This window comes from Dipodomys spectabilis, unplaced genomic scaffold (assembly GCF_019054845.1).
Source record: "Dipodomys spectabilis isolate Male_0828 unplaced genomic scaffold, ASM1905484v1 ptg000365l, whole genome shotgun sequence".
Lineage (NCBI taxonomy): Eukaryota > Metazoa > Chordata > Mammalia > Rodentia > Heteromyidae > Dipodomys > Dipodomys spectabilis.
This window is the reverse complement of record NW_024871042.1, coordinates 2,604,368-2,621,828: the sequence shown is the minus strand read 5'-3', so window position 1 is coordinate 2,621,828 and position 17,461 is coordinate 2,604,368. Positions and strand designations below refer to the sequence as shown.

At 39.8% G+C, this 17,461-nt stretch overlaps 1 protein-coding gene across 2 annotated transcripts in view; it reads left to right on the top strand.

The window, feature by feature from the left end:
- The window catches only part of Kif16b (kinesin family member 16B), a 264,333-nt gene that overhangs the window by 127,445 nt on the left and 119,427 nt on the right, over positions 1–17,461 (top strand). For both annotated transcript variants that reach the window (XM_042666398.1, XM_042666397.1), the window contains exons 14-16: positions 512–563; positions 2,679–2,816; positions 16,836–16,918. In XM_042666398.1, coding sequence (XP_042522332.1) covers positions 512–563; positions 2,679–2,816; positions 16,836–16,918 — 273 coding nt within the window. The remainder of the gene's footprint in view (positions 1–511; positions 564–2,678; positions 2,817–16,835; positions 16,919–17,461) is intronic.

Genomic DNA, 17,461 nt, shown 5'->3' with positions numbered 1-17,461 from the left:
GGATGGTAAGACACTAAAAGTCAGAAAGACTGAGGAAGAAAGTTGCAAGTACCTAGAAATAGGATTTGTCATTCATATATATATACACATACATATATGTTCTCTCCCTGATATATGACCTAAGGTGAGGTTGGTCTTGCACTTGAGTTTTATAGTCTCCCCTATATCAAGTCTTCAGGCACAAATAAACCCCTGACCACAGAAGAAGAATTGTTCCAGAAAGTATCAGGGACTCAGTGAGATGTGGCCATGAGCAGATTGTTCATTCATGCCAAGGCAGAGTTCTAACCATTGTTGATCAATGGGCCTCAGCATTGGTGCTATCATTGTGCAAGCACTGAATGGCATTCTCTCAGAACCACAGTATCCCTAACTGCACTGCGGCTGTGGCCTGCCCCAGACATTCCTTTCCCCATGCATCAGCCATCAGCCAGTTTGGCTTGAATGAAGACAGAAAAGCAAGCCATCTTCCTGTTCTTACTAATAAATATGACTTGACTTTTCTTCCCAGGAAGGTCAGACATATGTTGGTAGAGAAGATGCTTCAACAGAGCAAGATATCGGTAAGACTCTTTATCAAGAATCTCTTCCCAGGGCTGGGAAGGTGGCTCAGTGGTAAAGCGTTTGCCTTGCATGCATGAGGCCCTGGGTTCGATTCCCCAGCACCACATAAGCAAAAAGAAAAATAAGCTGGAAGTGGTGCTGTGGCTCAACTGGTACAGCGCTAGCCTTGAGCTGAAGTGCTGAGGGACAGCACCCAGGCTCAGAGTTCAGGCCCCATGACCGGACCCTCCCCCTCCCCCCCCCCCCAAAAAAAAGAATCTCTTCCCAATGATTTCTAACAAAATAGTACTTGATGAAAAACTTTCTTTTGAATGATTGACATTGAAGTAATTTTAAAAAGAAAAACATTTATATATAATACTGGTCAGTGTGTGTGTCTCTCTAATTATGAATACAACTGAAGTGAATAATGCATGAGTTAATTTGTGAATAAAATGGAATTCTGCGTCCTTTCTGCCACCCTGCACATATTCTCTACCTTTCAGCACTTTCAAAAGTACTTAAACCCTTCTGCACTTGTTATAGTGGTTAGCGATGGATGGAAATAAGCCAGCAGATACAGATAAAGGGCTTCAGGCTTTTTCAGGGAAGGTTCTCTTACCTGCCCCAAAGGACATGTATTTTCTAAAAGTTTTTCTGAGGCCTACAGATACAAAAGCCAGCGATTCAGACTGAACAGAGTTCCTATTGGACTTTCCGAGCATCATATGGGCAATTTGTGGAGGAGGACTTGGTGATGGTGGGTGTATATGTGTGTGGGGGGGTTGGGGTGGGGAGGGTAGTGGTAGGGAGGTAAGGATTTGCGAAACCCCTAGACCCTAAATTATTCAAATGTGTTCAGTAATGAACTTGCTTTCTTACCAAGTGTAAGCTGTGAATCAAGCTAATAATAGTTGTTCTATATGAATTTACCATTTCCTGGGAGCCAGGGGAGCTGAAAACAAACCACAGAAGTTCCCAGACTTCTGAGTGGGCTTTGGCATCATGCCTCTTAGTTGAATTATGCGTTTGACCTTTGGAATAGCTCTGAATGGTGTTGAGTGGGAAAAACACATGTTCCTGTGGTGGTAAATGTTTGATAGTACAGTTCTGTAGAAAGAGTGGGAGCTATTTAGTCTGCTCTGAGACAGTGGCGAGAGCACTGCCTAAAATCCTAGGCTAGGGGCATCCTAGGCTCAAGTGGTAGAGATTCTCCTAGCATGCACAAAACCTTGGGTTCAGTTCCTCCCACCCCTATCCTCCCAAAAAAATCAGGTTTGACCAGAGTTCATATCTGCCATTCCTCAGACAGTCACAACCCAGATACTCAGAGGTAAGTAGGTGATCCTTAGCAACTTACTTAAAGTGAAAGAGCTCAGAACTGGCATAGGCTATGGCAATGAGCATCATAGGACAGCTTTTGAAGACTTCTTAGGGCTGCAGAGGTCCATGGAAAGTCACATTAACCTCTGCATACATTGTCTGTATGCATTATCTTTAAGCATGGAAGTCATGTCCCAGACCCACAGAACCCTTTTGCCTTCTATTTTTCTGCCATCTTTGGGTGACCATATCAGACAGAGAAACTTAGTGGTATGCAGTTAAAGCATGTCGCTGAACTATTGTTCCCCCTAAGAAAGCCATAAGTTAATACTATAGAACTTATTTCTTTACACAGAGGATATAGATCCTTTGAGGAAGCCCAGGATCTGTTCATTTCTATTGGTTGATGGTATGAACTATTAAGCTTCAGTGTTCTTGCTGGGTGCCAGTAACTCACGCCTGTAATCCTAGCTACTCAGGAGACTGAGATCTGAGAATCGCGGTTCAAAGCTAACCTGGCAGTAAAGTCCATGAGACTTTTATCTCCAATTAACCACCAGAAGTGTCACTGTGGTTCAAGTGGTAGAGTGCTCACCTTGAGCTGAAGAGCTGAGGGACAGTGCCCAGGTCCAGAGTTCAACCCTACAACTGACCAAAAATACAAAACAAAACAAAAATGTCAGTGATCTCACTGTCTGCATTCATTTCACAACCCTTTCGTAGAAAAGAAAGAGTGTTCACAATGAAAATGAACTTAATATTGTAGATGATGATGATATCAAAGGAGAAAAATTGTTTGTTTTCCTTCTTAGTCCTTCATGGTCTTGACTTGGAGAGTGAGCACTGTGTCTTTGAGAATGTTGGAGGGACAGTGACTTTGATACCCCTCAGTGGGTCACAGTGCTCTGTGAATGGTGTGCAGATCATGGAGGCCACACACCTAAACCAAGGTATCTGTTTTTGTTTTTTTGAGTTCTTTGTATATATCCTTTGAAAAATAAGTTGACTAGGCAGTGCTGTACCTTATAGGCAATTACTGATTATGCATATAGAATAGAGACTGCTTCATTATGCTATTTTCTGTTTTGCTGGAGGTCTGCTTTATCATAGCGATTGTCTTGTTAAATTAAACATGAGCATACATGTAATTATCTAAAAGTTATTACTGTTAAAGAAATAAGAAAAAGATTTCTCAGAAGTTAAAAATACATTTCACCATAGTGGTTTCTTTTCATACTTTAATTTCCATGTGTATATTTGTTTTATGAATAGTTATAACATGTACAGAGGATTTGGTATTGTGTCTTACAATTCCTTTGGAGTTAATTTCAATATTTTAGGAAAGATGCAAGGATGGCATAGGACTTTGAAAGTAAATGGTGCCCCTCATTAGGCAAGCTTTTTAATACTATAAAAATATTTAAGATCATCAACTTATAAAGAGAAAAGTTTTATTTAGGCCTTAGTTTTGGAGGTGCTACCCCTTGATGAATTGGCTCTGTGACTTTGGACCTTTGATGAGGCAGCCCACCATGGTAGGACCATGTCATCACCCCAAATTACTCACCTCATGATCAGGAACCAGAAGTCAAGAGGAAGAGCCCAAGGTTCCCCTGGTCTCCCCCACCCCATAAGAGCATACCTTCTATGTTCTGAAGACTTTCCAGTTAGGGCCATTTCTTAAAAGTTCCACCCATTCCTTTTGTGTCATTCTGGAGACCAAGCCTTGATTACATGGGCCTTTGGGGGACATTTGAGATGCGAGCTGTAACAAAACCTCATAACCCCTCAAAATCTGGATGTATATTTTTTCTAAACAATGACATTTTCCTATACAACAACAAAACGGACACCAGTACTATCATCTGACTCCCAAACACCATGCAAATTTTGCCATTTGCTGTTTGTTTCAACAGTGTTCCTTAAGGGTCATAACTTTCGGTCCAGAATTGGATATTGTTGTGTGTGTGGAGGGGGTGTGTTTGCATGTTTATTTTCTACATCTCTGTCTTCCCGCAATTTGGATCAGTTTCTTGGTTTCTTTTTGGGCTTTTATGAGTTTGACAGCTAAATCAATTTATCTCAGTTTAGCTAGGATTTGACTACTATTAGACTGTTGTATATATGTGTGCTAGTCTTGGGGCCCAAGACAGCCTAAGTGCTGTCTCTGGGCTTTTTCTGCTCAAGGCAGCTCTACTTCTGGCTTTATTGGCGGATAATTGGAAGGAAGAATCTCATGGATTTGCCTGCCTAAGCTGGCTTCTACCTAAAATCCTCAGATCTCAGCCTCCTGAGTAGCTAGGATTACAGATGAGAGCCATCTGTTCCCAACCTAGTAGACATTTTTTATAGGAATATCAGAAATGAAGTTGTGTGATTTTTTTTTTCCTGCTATCTATTACATAGTTTCCATCTGTCCATTGTTGGCAATGTTCCCTTGGTTCCTTGATTAACATTAGAGCTGGCCAGGCTATTTCACTTTGAAGAGAACCATTCCCTTTTTATCAATAAGCATATTAAAAAGTTACTTTAATCATGAATTTTCTCTCTCTTCCAACACCTTCCACTGGTTTTGAATTAATTATTTTTATTTTGCTGAATTATTTTTTTTGATGGTGGAGGTGCTCCAGGTTCATCCTGTTCTGCAAGGTTTCTTTTAGAGTAGGAACCATTTGATATGGGCACTGCTTGGAACTTAACATTTAATTGTGAGTTTATTCTGCTATTCTGATTCTTCATAAAAAAAGGATTGCTAGCTTATTTATTTAGCTTGAAGTAATTGTTTATAGAGTTATGTGTGTCTTGTGGATTGAGGCTTTTAAAGATACAATATGTCTGTAATGCAGTAATTTTGTTGTGTTTTCTGTCAATTTAATTTTAAGCTTTTATTTTTTTTTCTAAATGGGAAGTCAATTTAAAAAGCAGGCCTATTTTAGTTAGTTGTTTTCCTGGTATTGGGGCTTGACATTAGCACCTTTAATTCACTTGGCTTATTTGCTCTTGGCTGGCATTTTACCATTTGAGCCATGCCACAACCCCTTCTTTTTTGATGATTAACTGGTGATGTAATCTTGTGGACTTTTCTGCTTGGGTTAACTTTGCACCATGATCTTCCAGAGCTCAACCACCTAAGTAGCTCAGATTATAGACATGAGCTACTAGAGCTTGGAAGAACTAAAATTTTGTTGTTCATGTCACAGATCTGACTTGAACTAAGAAAGTGGTAATACTAATTGTCATTGAAGGTTAATTGTCAGACTTATCTTTCCCTACAGGATACTCCTAATTATTTTATTACTGTGGTGCCATGGTATTCAGATCAGATAGGCTTGAGTTCCTCTGGTGTTCTGCTGTGCTATTATAAGCTGCTTTCTCAGTATCACTGTTAATGAAATTGACATAAAAATGCTTTGTTTGAAGGTGTTAAAATGCTGCACACTGGGTATAATGCCATTAACAAGTCTTAGGGCAATGAAATGCAAGATGACTTCATGATTCAAGGCATTATGAGAGAGCAGCAAGATGATAACTTTTTTCTTTCACTAACACTTTTTCTTTTACTGATAGATCCTATCCTGGGGATGGGGGTGGGGGCAGGGGACTATCTAGTCTCTTAGGAATTAAAGGTTAGAATTCTCAACTTCTTATTTCTTGATGTCTAGGGATTATTAAAATGATAATTGGAACATGCTTTTGAAACATATGGTATATTGTGGTGAAGAAAATACACCATAAAATGAAAAGAAGTAAACATGACTGATACATACTGGCTTTAGGATGGGGTTGCACTGCTGGAAAGGAAGAATGGTGTTTGATCAGGCAGGGTTTGAAATCTATACATAAAGATTGGCAGTTGCAATTGTAAGGTTTTACTAAAGGGAGAAAAGGCTATAGCAAAAAGAAAATAAAAGTATATGGACTTCACTAAAACCTAATAAATAAGTAATAGAATTAAACACAGCAGCATTTTTATATTGAAGACTATCTTGGCTTTTACCAATGAAATAATATTTTAAGCATGTGTGCAGTCCTTTATTACTTAGGTAATTTCTGCAAAGTCAGGTCTTCTGAATTAGTAGTTGGCAGCCAAACCTCTTGAAGATGAATCTCTTGAGTAACTTCATCACTGCCATATTTATGTAGATAGAACATTGCACCAAAAGATTATTAAAGACTATTATTATCAATCAGGGCTAAAAGCATGCTTTCTCTCTGAAACTTATATAATATATATTATATATAATGTACATATATATACACATTTATATACACACATATGAATATGCTTTTCTATCATCTTATTTTTCTAAGCCAGGACTGGATTATACCCACATCTCTGAGTATCTCTGATTTACTGGATTGATTTTTGACCTAGTACTCTTCTGGACTCATTGTCTTTTGGTCTTCAGAATGAGTCTTACTGGTATCTGGTCCATTGATTGAATCTATGAAAGGCATACCAGAAAAAAAATCTTTTAACAACAGATCCAAGACCATTTCCCTTTTATAGAACAAAAAGGTATTGGACAGAAGATGCAGATGGGTTTTAACCTAAGTCAATGATTTCTAGTCATATTAACTCCATAATTGACTTGGACTTCTGACTCACCTTACGTTATCAACAGTGTCATATATTTTCACTGTGAGTTTCAAATTTATCGCTGTTACAGTACTTGGTTTTCAGATGTGTCTTCATTGGTAGATTGCTTTCATAGATTTATTAGTCTGTCATTTCAAAAAACACAAGTCCACTGCTGGCTCAACACCTGTAATCCTAACTGTTCTGGGGGCTGAGAGCAGAAGGATCTAGGTTTGAGTCTAGCCTAGACAGAAAAGCTCAGGAGACTGTCTCAAAAATAGCAAGCAAGAAATAGGGCTGGAGGCATGGCTGCAGGGCTAGAATGCCAGCCTAGCAAGCCCAAAGACCTAATGCCAGAAAAAAAAATCACATGTAGTAATTACATCTTTCAACTAGTAGATTTTTAAAAATTTAGCATATTATCACCATTGGAACAAAGTCTACATATATAATTTACATGGTAAATATTGAGATATCTATCTATACATCTATGTGCACACAGTATGTTACCCAAAGCCTGGCATGCTTTTCTCCTCATGTTTGTGGACATATAGGGTATGGGCCATTGCAGCTGACCATACTTTTTTCTCTTGATTTGCTTTCAAATTTCAGCTCACCTCATTCCTGTGATTCCATTACACGATTCCATGACAGGAATGAGTCTGTGGGAAAAGGAAAGCACAAATTTAACCAGGAGGTCTTGTCCCTAACTCTTCTTGGTCTTTGACTCTAGGTTTTTCCTTTTGTTTTTATATACATAATACAAAGTAGCACAAAATTCAGGTATATTATGATTCAAGAAGCGCCTTAGCATTGTGCTATAATTGCTAGGAACTATTCTCTCATTTTAATTGTTTTCCCCTTTCACTAATAGGGTAATTTAAAGCTGATAGTTGTGAAATACAATTAATTTTTCCATTCATATCAGTGGACTCCTTCGGTCTTCTTGCTGGTTTGTCAGATCGATTGAACATTCATCCCTTATTTTAGAAGTGCTACAGAAACTGCATCTGGGAAATTCACACATAGGCACATTTGAATGTGTTATGCTTGAGTGCCAAAATATATTTGCATCTATTCAAGTACCCTGAAAGAGGGAACAAGTGATTGTCTGCAGAGCAGAGCTGAGGAGCCTTTGATAAAATTTTCATCTGCTGGAGGGCTGCTGTGAGTTGTTCAGTGACAAATTAGAAAAGAGTTTTACTGGAACTCAAAAAGGAAATTGATCTTCCAGCACTTTAGGCAAGGTGTGACGTGAGTACAAGGGACCTGCACATCCCACAGAGAGCCGGTAGATACTGCTTTCAGTTTCCCCACGGGCTCACCTGTACTTGCCCTCCACACTCATCAGAAGTCTTCCTCAAATTTGAGACACAAATATATGACATCAGACATTTGAATATCGACTTAACAGATATTTTAAATGTCAAAGCCCTAGCTGTTTCAAAAGTATTGTATCTAAAGCCCAGTGGTTCTCAAAGTGCATTCCCCGATGAGTCACATCATCATTACTTGGAACCTTGAGAAAAACACAGATTCCCATTGAGACTGTTGATTTAGAAGATCTAGAGACGAGGCCCCACTGATCTAGCTTTTTACCATTGGCACATGATTTTTGATGCACACTTGAGCATGGCAGCTGACCAAAGCTAGTCATACTGAAACCAGTTTCTTAGCGCCTCAGGTCTCAGCACATGAGACAACTGCTTGCCAGGCTCCTTCACCCCTCTCTTTCTTATTTTACTCATCATATCTGTTTTTATTTTATGGTCTTTCTGTACTTTTTGTTTGTTTGTTTATTTGCAGTACTGGGGTTTGGACTCAGCACTTTCTGTTTGCCAGATTGGTACTTGAGCCATCATGTCTCACACGTATGCCTGGTTGGCCTGGTTATTGCCATTCTCTATCTTCTCCACATAGCTGGGATAACAGGTGCATGCCACTATTTATAGCTTTGCTTCTCTTGATTGAGATGGGAGTCTTACAGGTTTGTTTTGTTTTTCTGGGGAGGGGTGGCCTGGGCTGTCCTTGAACTGTGCTCCTCTTGATCTTGGCTTCCTAAGTTGATAGAACTACAGATGTGAACCACTATACCTGGCTTCTCTGCTCCTTTTAAAACTCCATTTTGGGCTTCACATTCTCTAAGGGGGCTTTACAATGTGTCTTGGCAGGGATTTCTTGGAGGGTTCCTATTTGGAGTTTGCTGAGCTTCTGAATCTGTAGACGTATGTTCTTCAGAGTTGGGAAGTTGTTTAAAATAGTCTTTCCCCTGTACTATATACTTTTTTTCTCATTCTGATAGTTAGCTTTTTCAGTATTGTCCCACAGATTCCTGAAGCTCTGTTTACTTAATCCCAAGTATTAACACCTATTGATTTTTTTTCCATGCTACTTGAAATTTTCCTGGTTGTTCTCTTGTTAATGAATAGTAATGGATTATATTCTGAGAAAATTTTAAACTTGCATTAAGACTCTGTTACTTATTTGGTACTTTTTGTTTAGTAGGTAGTTTACCTGGTTGCATTTGGGTTAAGTTGCAATCAGCTTGTGTGAACTGTTGCTCCAGTTCCAATGCTGATTTAGTGTGCAGAGCCTTTGCATTGATATTCCAAAGAGACCTCAGGACACCAGCCACTGGTCAGTCTGCAGCCTGACTATGATCTGTCCTTTAATTCAGATCTCAGTATCAGTATGCTGTTGACAATCCATTCTGTGTCTGCACAGGTAGTCATGAGCCCAGGACATCATAAATGATGCCATAAGGTCCTTTCCTAAATGTTTCACCACCATTTCCTAAATGCTTTCCAGTTCCCTTAGGTCTTCCCATTTTATCCCCCAGCTAAAAATGTAGAGCCTTCTACTTAGTGTGCCTGCTCCCAGGTCCAGAGCCAAGGATTAAGAGTACAGAGAATTAGCGTAAAGCAACAGCCATCTCTGCCTCTCCTTGTTGGGCACCACAGCTTATCTGAGTGGAAGATGTTCCGTTTTCTCATGGGCTCTCTGCTGCTGCTGCAGTTGCTGCCAGGGGGGACTTGCTACCCCATTTCCCCATGCAACCTGAACTGGAGGGCTTCTCCTCATACTCTTATTTTATACTGATAGCTATATTTGAGTTTCTGCCTAGATCAGGCTAGGAAGCACTGGAAGAACAAAACAGTAAATTGATTATCTGTTTGGTGGTACTTCAAATCCCAATATTATTCAGTCCATGTGTTACAGTTTACTTTCTGTAGTCCTTAAACAATTGCTGCATGCATTGTATCCAGGCTAAAGTTAGCTGCATTCAGGGAAGAGACTGGATGTATGGAGTTTGATTGTTCCTTCAGGTGCAAAACCAAAGCTGCTCCCAGTGAGTGGCTTTATAATTCTGAAAAGGGGAAACTTAACCTGTGCTAAATTCTTGAGTACAAGAATGAATTCATCATGGTGGCATATGATGAAAACTGACTTGTACAGGCTGCTACCAAAATGTGCAGAGGGAAAGTGTCTGGAGACTGGAAAGGGGCAGGTGAGGAGAAGAAACTAGGGGAGACCAAAGATGAGAATGCCTGATGGGCAGATTCATGGGGCTCTGAAATCCCAGACTGATTATGTAAGTGCAAGGTTGAGAGGAGCCAGTGCTTACCTTTCAGCAGAGTAGAAATGTTGGCTAAAAGGTGAAGAACAGAGCAGCATTTGCTTTGTCCCCAGGGAGGAGAATACATGACCAGAACCGAAAGGGATTGAAGGGAAGACAAGATCAGAGCTTAGGGGTAAGGTAATGGAGGCATTTTGTAAGAACTTTTCAGATGGATCAATAGGCTATTGAAAGCTTGAACTGCATGGGAACTAGAAATGAATAGTTAAGGTTGCCGCTAACAGCAAATACATAATGTTGTTGATAGCTAAGAATGTGGGCACCTGGGGTTAATGGAAAGAAAGTCACTAATAGCATGACCAAGCATTGTAATACCTTGCTTCAGTACAGTGGAATCTGTCATGTTGTCATCCAGTCTGGGATTTCTAATTACTTTCCACATTTCTTCGGGAAGGACAGACCTATTCCATGCTGGATACCTTCTTGGTTTCTCCCAGGAGGTGTTTCAGTAAAACTACAGTCAGCCCCTATTCACCCATGTACTTTCTAAAGCCCTCAAACAATTGCTTGCATCTACAGGTTTCCTTGGGGATGAATTGTAGCATTTTGTAATTTGCAAAGCTCTATACTCAACTCATGTGCAATTCATCAAATAATTCCTAATTGATTATTTAACTGGAAACATCAATAGCAAACATTTTTTTAAAAATCAATTGTTTTTGTCTCTAGAGCCCCAGAGCCTAAGTTTTTATTTTTCTCTTTATGAAGAATAAACAAGGTGAAATCGATTCATCTAATGTAGGAAGTTGTAAATCCATATATGCAATGTAAATATTGAAAAGAAAGGTGACAAGACCCAAGTAGATTTTTTTTAAGGTCTCACATTTATCATCTATACATAATAGCTGATATTCTGATGGCATGGTTTGATGCCTGCTGGAGTATCAAATTGATGTAGAGTGTCTGTCATGCATGCCTAGGCCAGGCAATGCCATACCTTATGTCCTGTTTTAATTCATTTGCTATTCAGTGAAATTTTCTTACCTACCACAAGCACTGTGTAGTCTTCTCTACTTGACTTCCCAAAGCCATTTTTGAGATAAGAAAAACTTGCTTTAATTCATTTGTCTTAAATAATAAAGCCAGTGTTACAAGAGTCTAAAGCCCTACAGCATATTACTTCATCTGTTTTTATGCATTCATGTATGTTATTGTAAATTAGACTGTATCACGACCCCGAATGGTGGTATTGTAGTTCAGTTCAAGTCATTAAAGACTTTATTTTAAATTGGAGAGAAAGTTACCACAGGCAAGCAATTTCTTTTTGCCTGAATCATGCAAAGAAATAAGATCTTCAGCTGAATATGGTGGTATACTCCTGTAATCCTAGCACTCTGGAGGCGGAGGCAGGAGATTATATGAGTCTCTGTCTCAAAACAAACTCAAACTTACTTGTCCTTCCTCGCTGTGACCAGTGACCTTTCAGATAATTCTGCATTCCTCTACAGAGTCTGGCTTCTCCAGCTATTTCATCTAGAATGATGACCTCTCTTTTACTGAGCATATTTTAACGGTGCATAATATCCTGTCTGTCTGTGTCTCAGTGTATGTATGGCGAGACTAAGGTAATTAAAATACAGAGACAGGACTGCCTTTGAATAGAGTCACAAGGAGCCATCAGCTTTTACTGCCAGCTGGCCTCTGAGGTTGTGTTTCACTGGACCATACACCAGTGGAGCATAGCTGTCTTTCTTGTATATTGTGTCAGTATAGCCTAGAATGGTCTCTGCAATCCACTACCACCGCCATATTACTCAGATGGCAACATATAATAGAAGAAAATGAGTTAATTTATTTGTGTAGCAGTAGAATTAGAAAACTCCCGTGTAAAATTTGAGGAGACAATAATTGTGATATTACCAGTGACTGTCCCTAAACTTCTTAGCTACCACTAGAAAAAATGCACATTTTTTAATCAGCTTACTCAGAATGTTAAAATAAGAAAAACCCATGTGAAACCAGTTCACTTATTAGTTATTTATTCAATTAAATTAAGATTTTTTTCTTCCAAATTTTGTCTCCTATTTTATATTTGCAGTGCCATTTGCCCCCATTCCCTTTTAAGACCATCTGGATTTTGTCTGTCTTCAGGTATTTAAAAGCTCTGAAGTAATCTAAGAGAAGTCATCTTGTACTTCAAAGAGGTTTAGATTGACTCTCAAAATTACAAATTAAGCATATTGGAAAAATGTCCATCTGTTGTGATTAATCACATTAGCCTTAGAGCAGGGAGTAGTCATAGTTCAAAAGAATTTAAAATCTGAGCTAGGTACCTATAGCTCAGGCCTGTAATACTTGCTACTCAAGAGGCTGAGATTTGAGGATCACAGTTCAAAGCCAGCCAAGGCAGCAAAGTCCATGGGATTCTTAGCTCCAATTAACCACCCAAAAAGCCAGAAGTAGAACCATAACTGAATGATAGAGTGCTAACCTTGAGCAAAAAGATTCAGGGACAGTGCCCAGGCCTTGAGTTCAAACCTCAGGACCAACACCCCCATCCCCCCTGCCAAAAAAAAAAAAAATTAAGATTTGGAAGGAACCATAGAAGTGATCCAGATCAGTGAGTAGAGGAAACAATAGAATTATGGACAGGGCAGCATTCCAGGTGGGACCTGTATTCCAGGTTGTATCAGATATTTTACCCCTTAAGCCATTCACATTCATTGATTCTTTCATTACTTCATTCATTCCCATTTTTCTTTCAGCTGTCTTACTGTTTTTAAAAGCATACTTGTGACTTTCTTTTTAACAAAAACAAAACAAACTATCCCAGAAATGTACTCTTCCCCCACCTCCTCCCCATCACTAGCAACCAGATCTTGTTGTTCCTGTCCAGACTTCTCTCCCACTGGAAGAGCCATCTACACTCAGTTCATCCTTACCTCTCCCTCACTTCTCCACCTCCTCCATCCTGCTTTCCTTCACCACCCACACAGCTGTCACCAGGCCCTTCCCCCACACCTCATGGAGCTTTCTAGTCTTCTTATTGTTGCCCATCTCACAGAAGCATTCTGCATCATTGCCTTCTCCTTCCTGGGCTCCTGGAGCTGCCCCGCCCCCCCCCCACACCTCCCCTTTCTCCTTAATGGCTCCTCCTCCATTTCCTGTGCACAGCATCCTCCTCCTCTTGGAGGATAATAAAGTCAGCTCAAATCTCCTCAAAGTGCTTTCTCTTAAGTCTTCTTTCCTAAACCTCCCTCTTTTCCCCTTGGTGAAGGGTGGGGGGAGGGAGAGGGAATGGGAAAGGGAAGGAGGGAGAGAGAGAATACAGAGGTAGTGTTATATATGCTTAAGACTCCTAATGTCATATGTTTATATGACTGCCCCCCCACGCATGCACACAGACACGCACACAGATATTCAGCAGGTGTGTGAGTAGCTAGCTAGGTATCCCAGGCCTTTTTTTCTACAGCCACAGACCCATGTTTTTATTTTCTAAAGGCACCTTAAATTTGTTTTGTCTAAAACCACATACGAGTTCTCCCACACTCCCCTCTAGACAGGTCCTTTCCATTGCTATGTAGTGCAACTCCCAGAGCCATCTTCCTCACCATCCGTCTGCTATTTTATTTCCTGAGTAGCTTCTAGATTGTTGTCCTATTTTGTTCCTACCCTAGCTTTGAGGGTAATAGCCTCCAGCTCTTCTGTTCACACCTACTCATGTCACCTTTGGCCATGCTTCCATCAGTTTCAAGTATGGTGTTTCTGAAACACAAACCCCATCATATTATGCTCATGCAGTGTCTTCCTCTTGCAACTACATAAGATCCAAGAAGTGTTACTGAATCTTGCAGTGAAACACTTGAAAACTTACTTCTTTTTCTCAAATCTTACCTTCTTCAAAAATGTCTCTTATTTCCTCTGTCACAGTCAAATGTCTGTCTTACATCACCTTTTCCCATCACTAGACTTTTACCAAGTCACTCCCTCACCTCATCCTCCCGCCTGGACTTCAGTCACACTTCCCTCAGGGACTGTCTCAAACTCCCCTGCAATCAGCCCTTCCTCCTTCCCTCCCATAGCAGGGTATTTTTCCCTTCAGTTGCAAGCTTTGCACTCATCTAATGATGATCTGTTTGTTTATTTATCTCACTCTCTTGTTTGCTGTTTAAGCTTCACAAAAGCAAGATATTGCCTGACGTGTTCAGTGATATAAACCCAGTGTTTGGCATTATGACTAGCACCTGGTAGGTGTTCTTTAAGTATTTGTTACATAAATGAGTGAACAACCACATTGGACAAAAAACCCTTTTTCTTTCTGATTCAGTGTTTGTTGAGTAAAATGCACAGCAGAGGAGAGGAAGCTATCTTTTATGAAGCTCCTTTTACATGCCACATAGTTGACACATTACTTAGATGGAAATAATGAATTGTCATGGATAGTTTTTCTTTCCTTTTTATAACTCCTTAAAGGGTTTTTATGTGTATTTCATGCAAATAACATGGGTGGCTAGATTATTTTCAGTGATTTAATGTGACTTGAAATATGTCTCTAAAATCCTATTCTATTTTTCCATTAACATATTTTAGCAATTTTCAACTTGCATGGCTGGGCATTTGATTAGCAGAGGAAAAAAATTGGATTAGATATAATTAACACCTGGAATGTGATTGCCTTATTAATCTCTAATGTAACTTTATGAGCATTACATGTACATATATCCTAGACATGGCTCTTAACTTTTGACTTTTGGGGCAACACATAGCTCTGATCTTAGCACTAAGAGGCATGACAAACACCTTTCACCTTTCTTAATTATAGTAATGGTGCCTTTCCATAATTGGAAAATGCATAAATGTGATTTTATATGGTGGGGGATAAGCAGAGACTGTAGAAGGGGTAGTATTCACTGCTGTTTTTCTAATTCCTAAACCTGTCTTCTCCTTTTTGAATTAACTCTTATTTCTTCTAAATAATGAAAACTGCTAAAACCAACCTTTCACTTGTTCCCTATGTTTATTATCTGAATTAGTTAGGTGGCTGATTATACTGAATTTGAATCTCCCCTGAAACATCAGAATACCACATTTGCTAAGCAGAGGATACCTTGGCTGAAGCTCCAGTGTGTATGTGTGTGATTATGATAGAACCTACAGTGTCCAGGTGAATGTGCCTCCCGAGCAAGAGGCTGTTGACTATGGCCAATCAGCATCATGTGCCTTAACCAATGCCACCACTAGCCCAGGGATTTTAACAAGTGGCAACAAAGATATATTAATACTGTAAGGGATGTTAGAAAGAAACCCAGAGTTTTATGTAATTGTCAGAGGACTAGGTTTTCAAATGCTAACTAATATTTTTTGATTTTGACATTGTATATGGGACATAGAGAATATGTCTATGGGCTTAATTTTGACACAGCTTACCTGTTTGTGGCTGATCAGAATTCTTTGTTGTTGTCTCCAGCTTCTCACAGATTGTTTCTACTTCATCTGTCCAATGTCAGTCCTTGCTACTGCTTCAGACATCCTGTGTCCCAAGCATGGCAAGCCATCTTCTTGTCCAAGGCTCTGCCTATTTCTTCATTTCTTCCCACATGGCATATTTCCTCTTGTTCTCTGGTTGTCCAGAGCACCCAGCCTTAGTCCAAGTTATTCCAGGCTGCATTCAGCACTTAGGTGCTGGATGATCATTCTTTATGGTTGGCTTCAGTATTTTTACCAATCAATCTTTACTCAGGTATAGAGGGAACACAGAGATATCTATCTGGAGGTGTTCATGCCCAGGCATGGAAAGCATAATACATGACCGCAAAAGTCTTTGTAACACTGCTTCTCTAAAGGCCTCCAGGAACCTGACCTCAATGCCCTTCATGGCCTCTGGGCTAGTTTTGATAGGAATAGTTTGACTTGAGTATATTGGGATATCCCTATAATTTTAGCACTTGGGTGGCTGAAGGAGGATCTCCTGGGCTATATAATGAGATCCTATGTCAAAAACACCAAAGGGTGGGTCCTGGATTCGATCTCTGACTGTGAGTTAACCAAAAGAGAGAGGGGGGGGTGGGAATGAGGAGGGAAGATGGGGAGAGGGAGAGGAAGATTGGGAAAGGAAAAGGGAAAGAAATGGTTTGTTTACTTGTTTACTTACTCAAGCTGTATTTCTTCCTCCTCCCCAAATTGTTATCCTTAGGCATTGGTCTTGAATTCTTTACTGAATAAGGAGTTAGTCAATCAAAAGGAGCCTTTCTTGACTATGCAGTGTATCCACCTGTATTTTAAAGCAACTTTGGTGAGAAGCAGCTTGTTGTCTTGAAAGGAGACATGTACAAAAATTTCTTCCCCATCAAGCTTGGAGGGAGATTTTAGTTATAGCTACCAGGGACTACCAATCCTACTATGTTTTCTTTTGAAAGCCCTTTTCTTTGATATTTCTGCTTTTATCAGCATTAATAAACATTTCCTAAATGTGTGACCATATGCTTTGCATATTACATCTCCTTAGAGATCTGAATTTTTCCCCTTTTGAACAATCAGAAGTCTAATTATCTGTATATTAAGTTTTAAATCTCATAATAGGTTAGATTTATCACTTCTGCCTAGGTTGTTATGAATATTATGACACCCAGCTGTAAAAATAAGTTTTCACAGATTTAAAAATAACATATGTAAGCAGACTCTTGAAACTTAAGCTTTTCCTTATTGTTTTCAAATACACTGGAAAGAACAGTTCAATGTATAATCTGTGCTATGCAGTTGCCCATTGACCCTACCGCTTACTGTAAATTCATTGCTGCCTTTGTGTGTTCTCAGGTGCTGTGATACTCTTGGGAAGAACCAATATGTTTCGCTTTAACCACCCAAAGGAAGCTGCCAAGCTCAGGGAGAAGAGGAAGGTGAGGGTGGGTCATTTTTAGGAGGGGTCCTTTTTGTCGGTTGTAAGGGATGGTTTTTGACCTTTGGGAGCCCACAACCTACTGAGAAGAAGTTTTGTAACCTGGATTGAATTTAGGGAATTTGGTTTCTGGCAAATGATGGGCTGACCAAGTAGGAAAGTAAGGCAAGTGGAGTACAGAGCTGACATGAGAAATCGCTTTTATACCCTTTTCCTCAGTAGCCCAAAGGAATTGGGCATAATTTGGCATTGATTGAAGAATGACTTCTACTTGCCAGGATCTGTCTTGGGAATTAACCTAATATTGGATTCGTGTTCTTTCCAAATAAGCCACACTAAATTGAATTTTTTCATTGAAGCATAAAGTGGAGTTAGAGCTGAGTTTGGTATTATTGGGGAAAGATGGGCATGCTTGGATGGGGCCATCCAGGGGGTCCTTCAAATGCTCAATGGGAGAGGTGGGCTTAAGATCAGAAAAGAAGGGAAGAAATGAGAGAGAGAGAGAGAGAGAGAGAGAGAGAGAGAGAGAGAGAGAGGGAGAGAG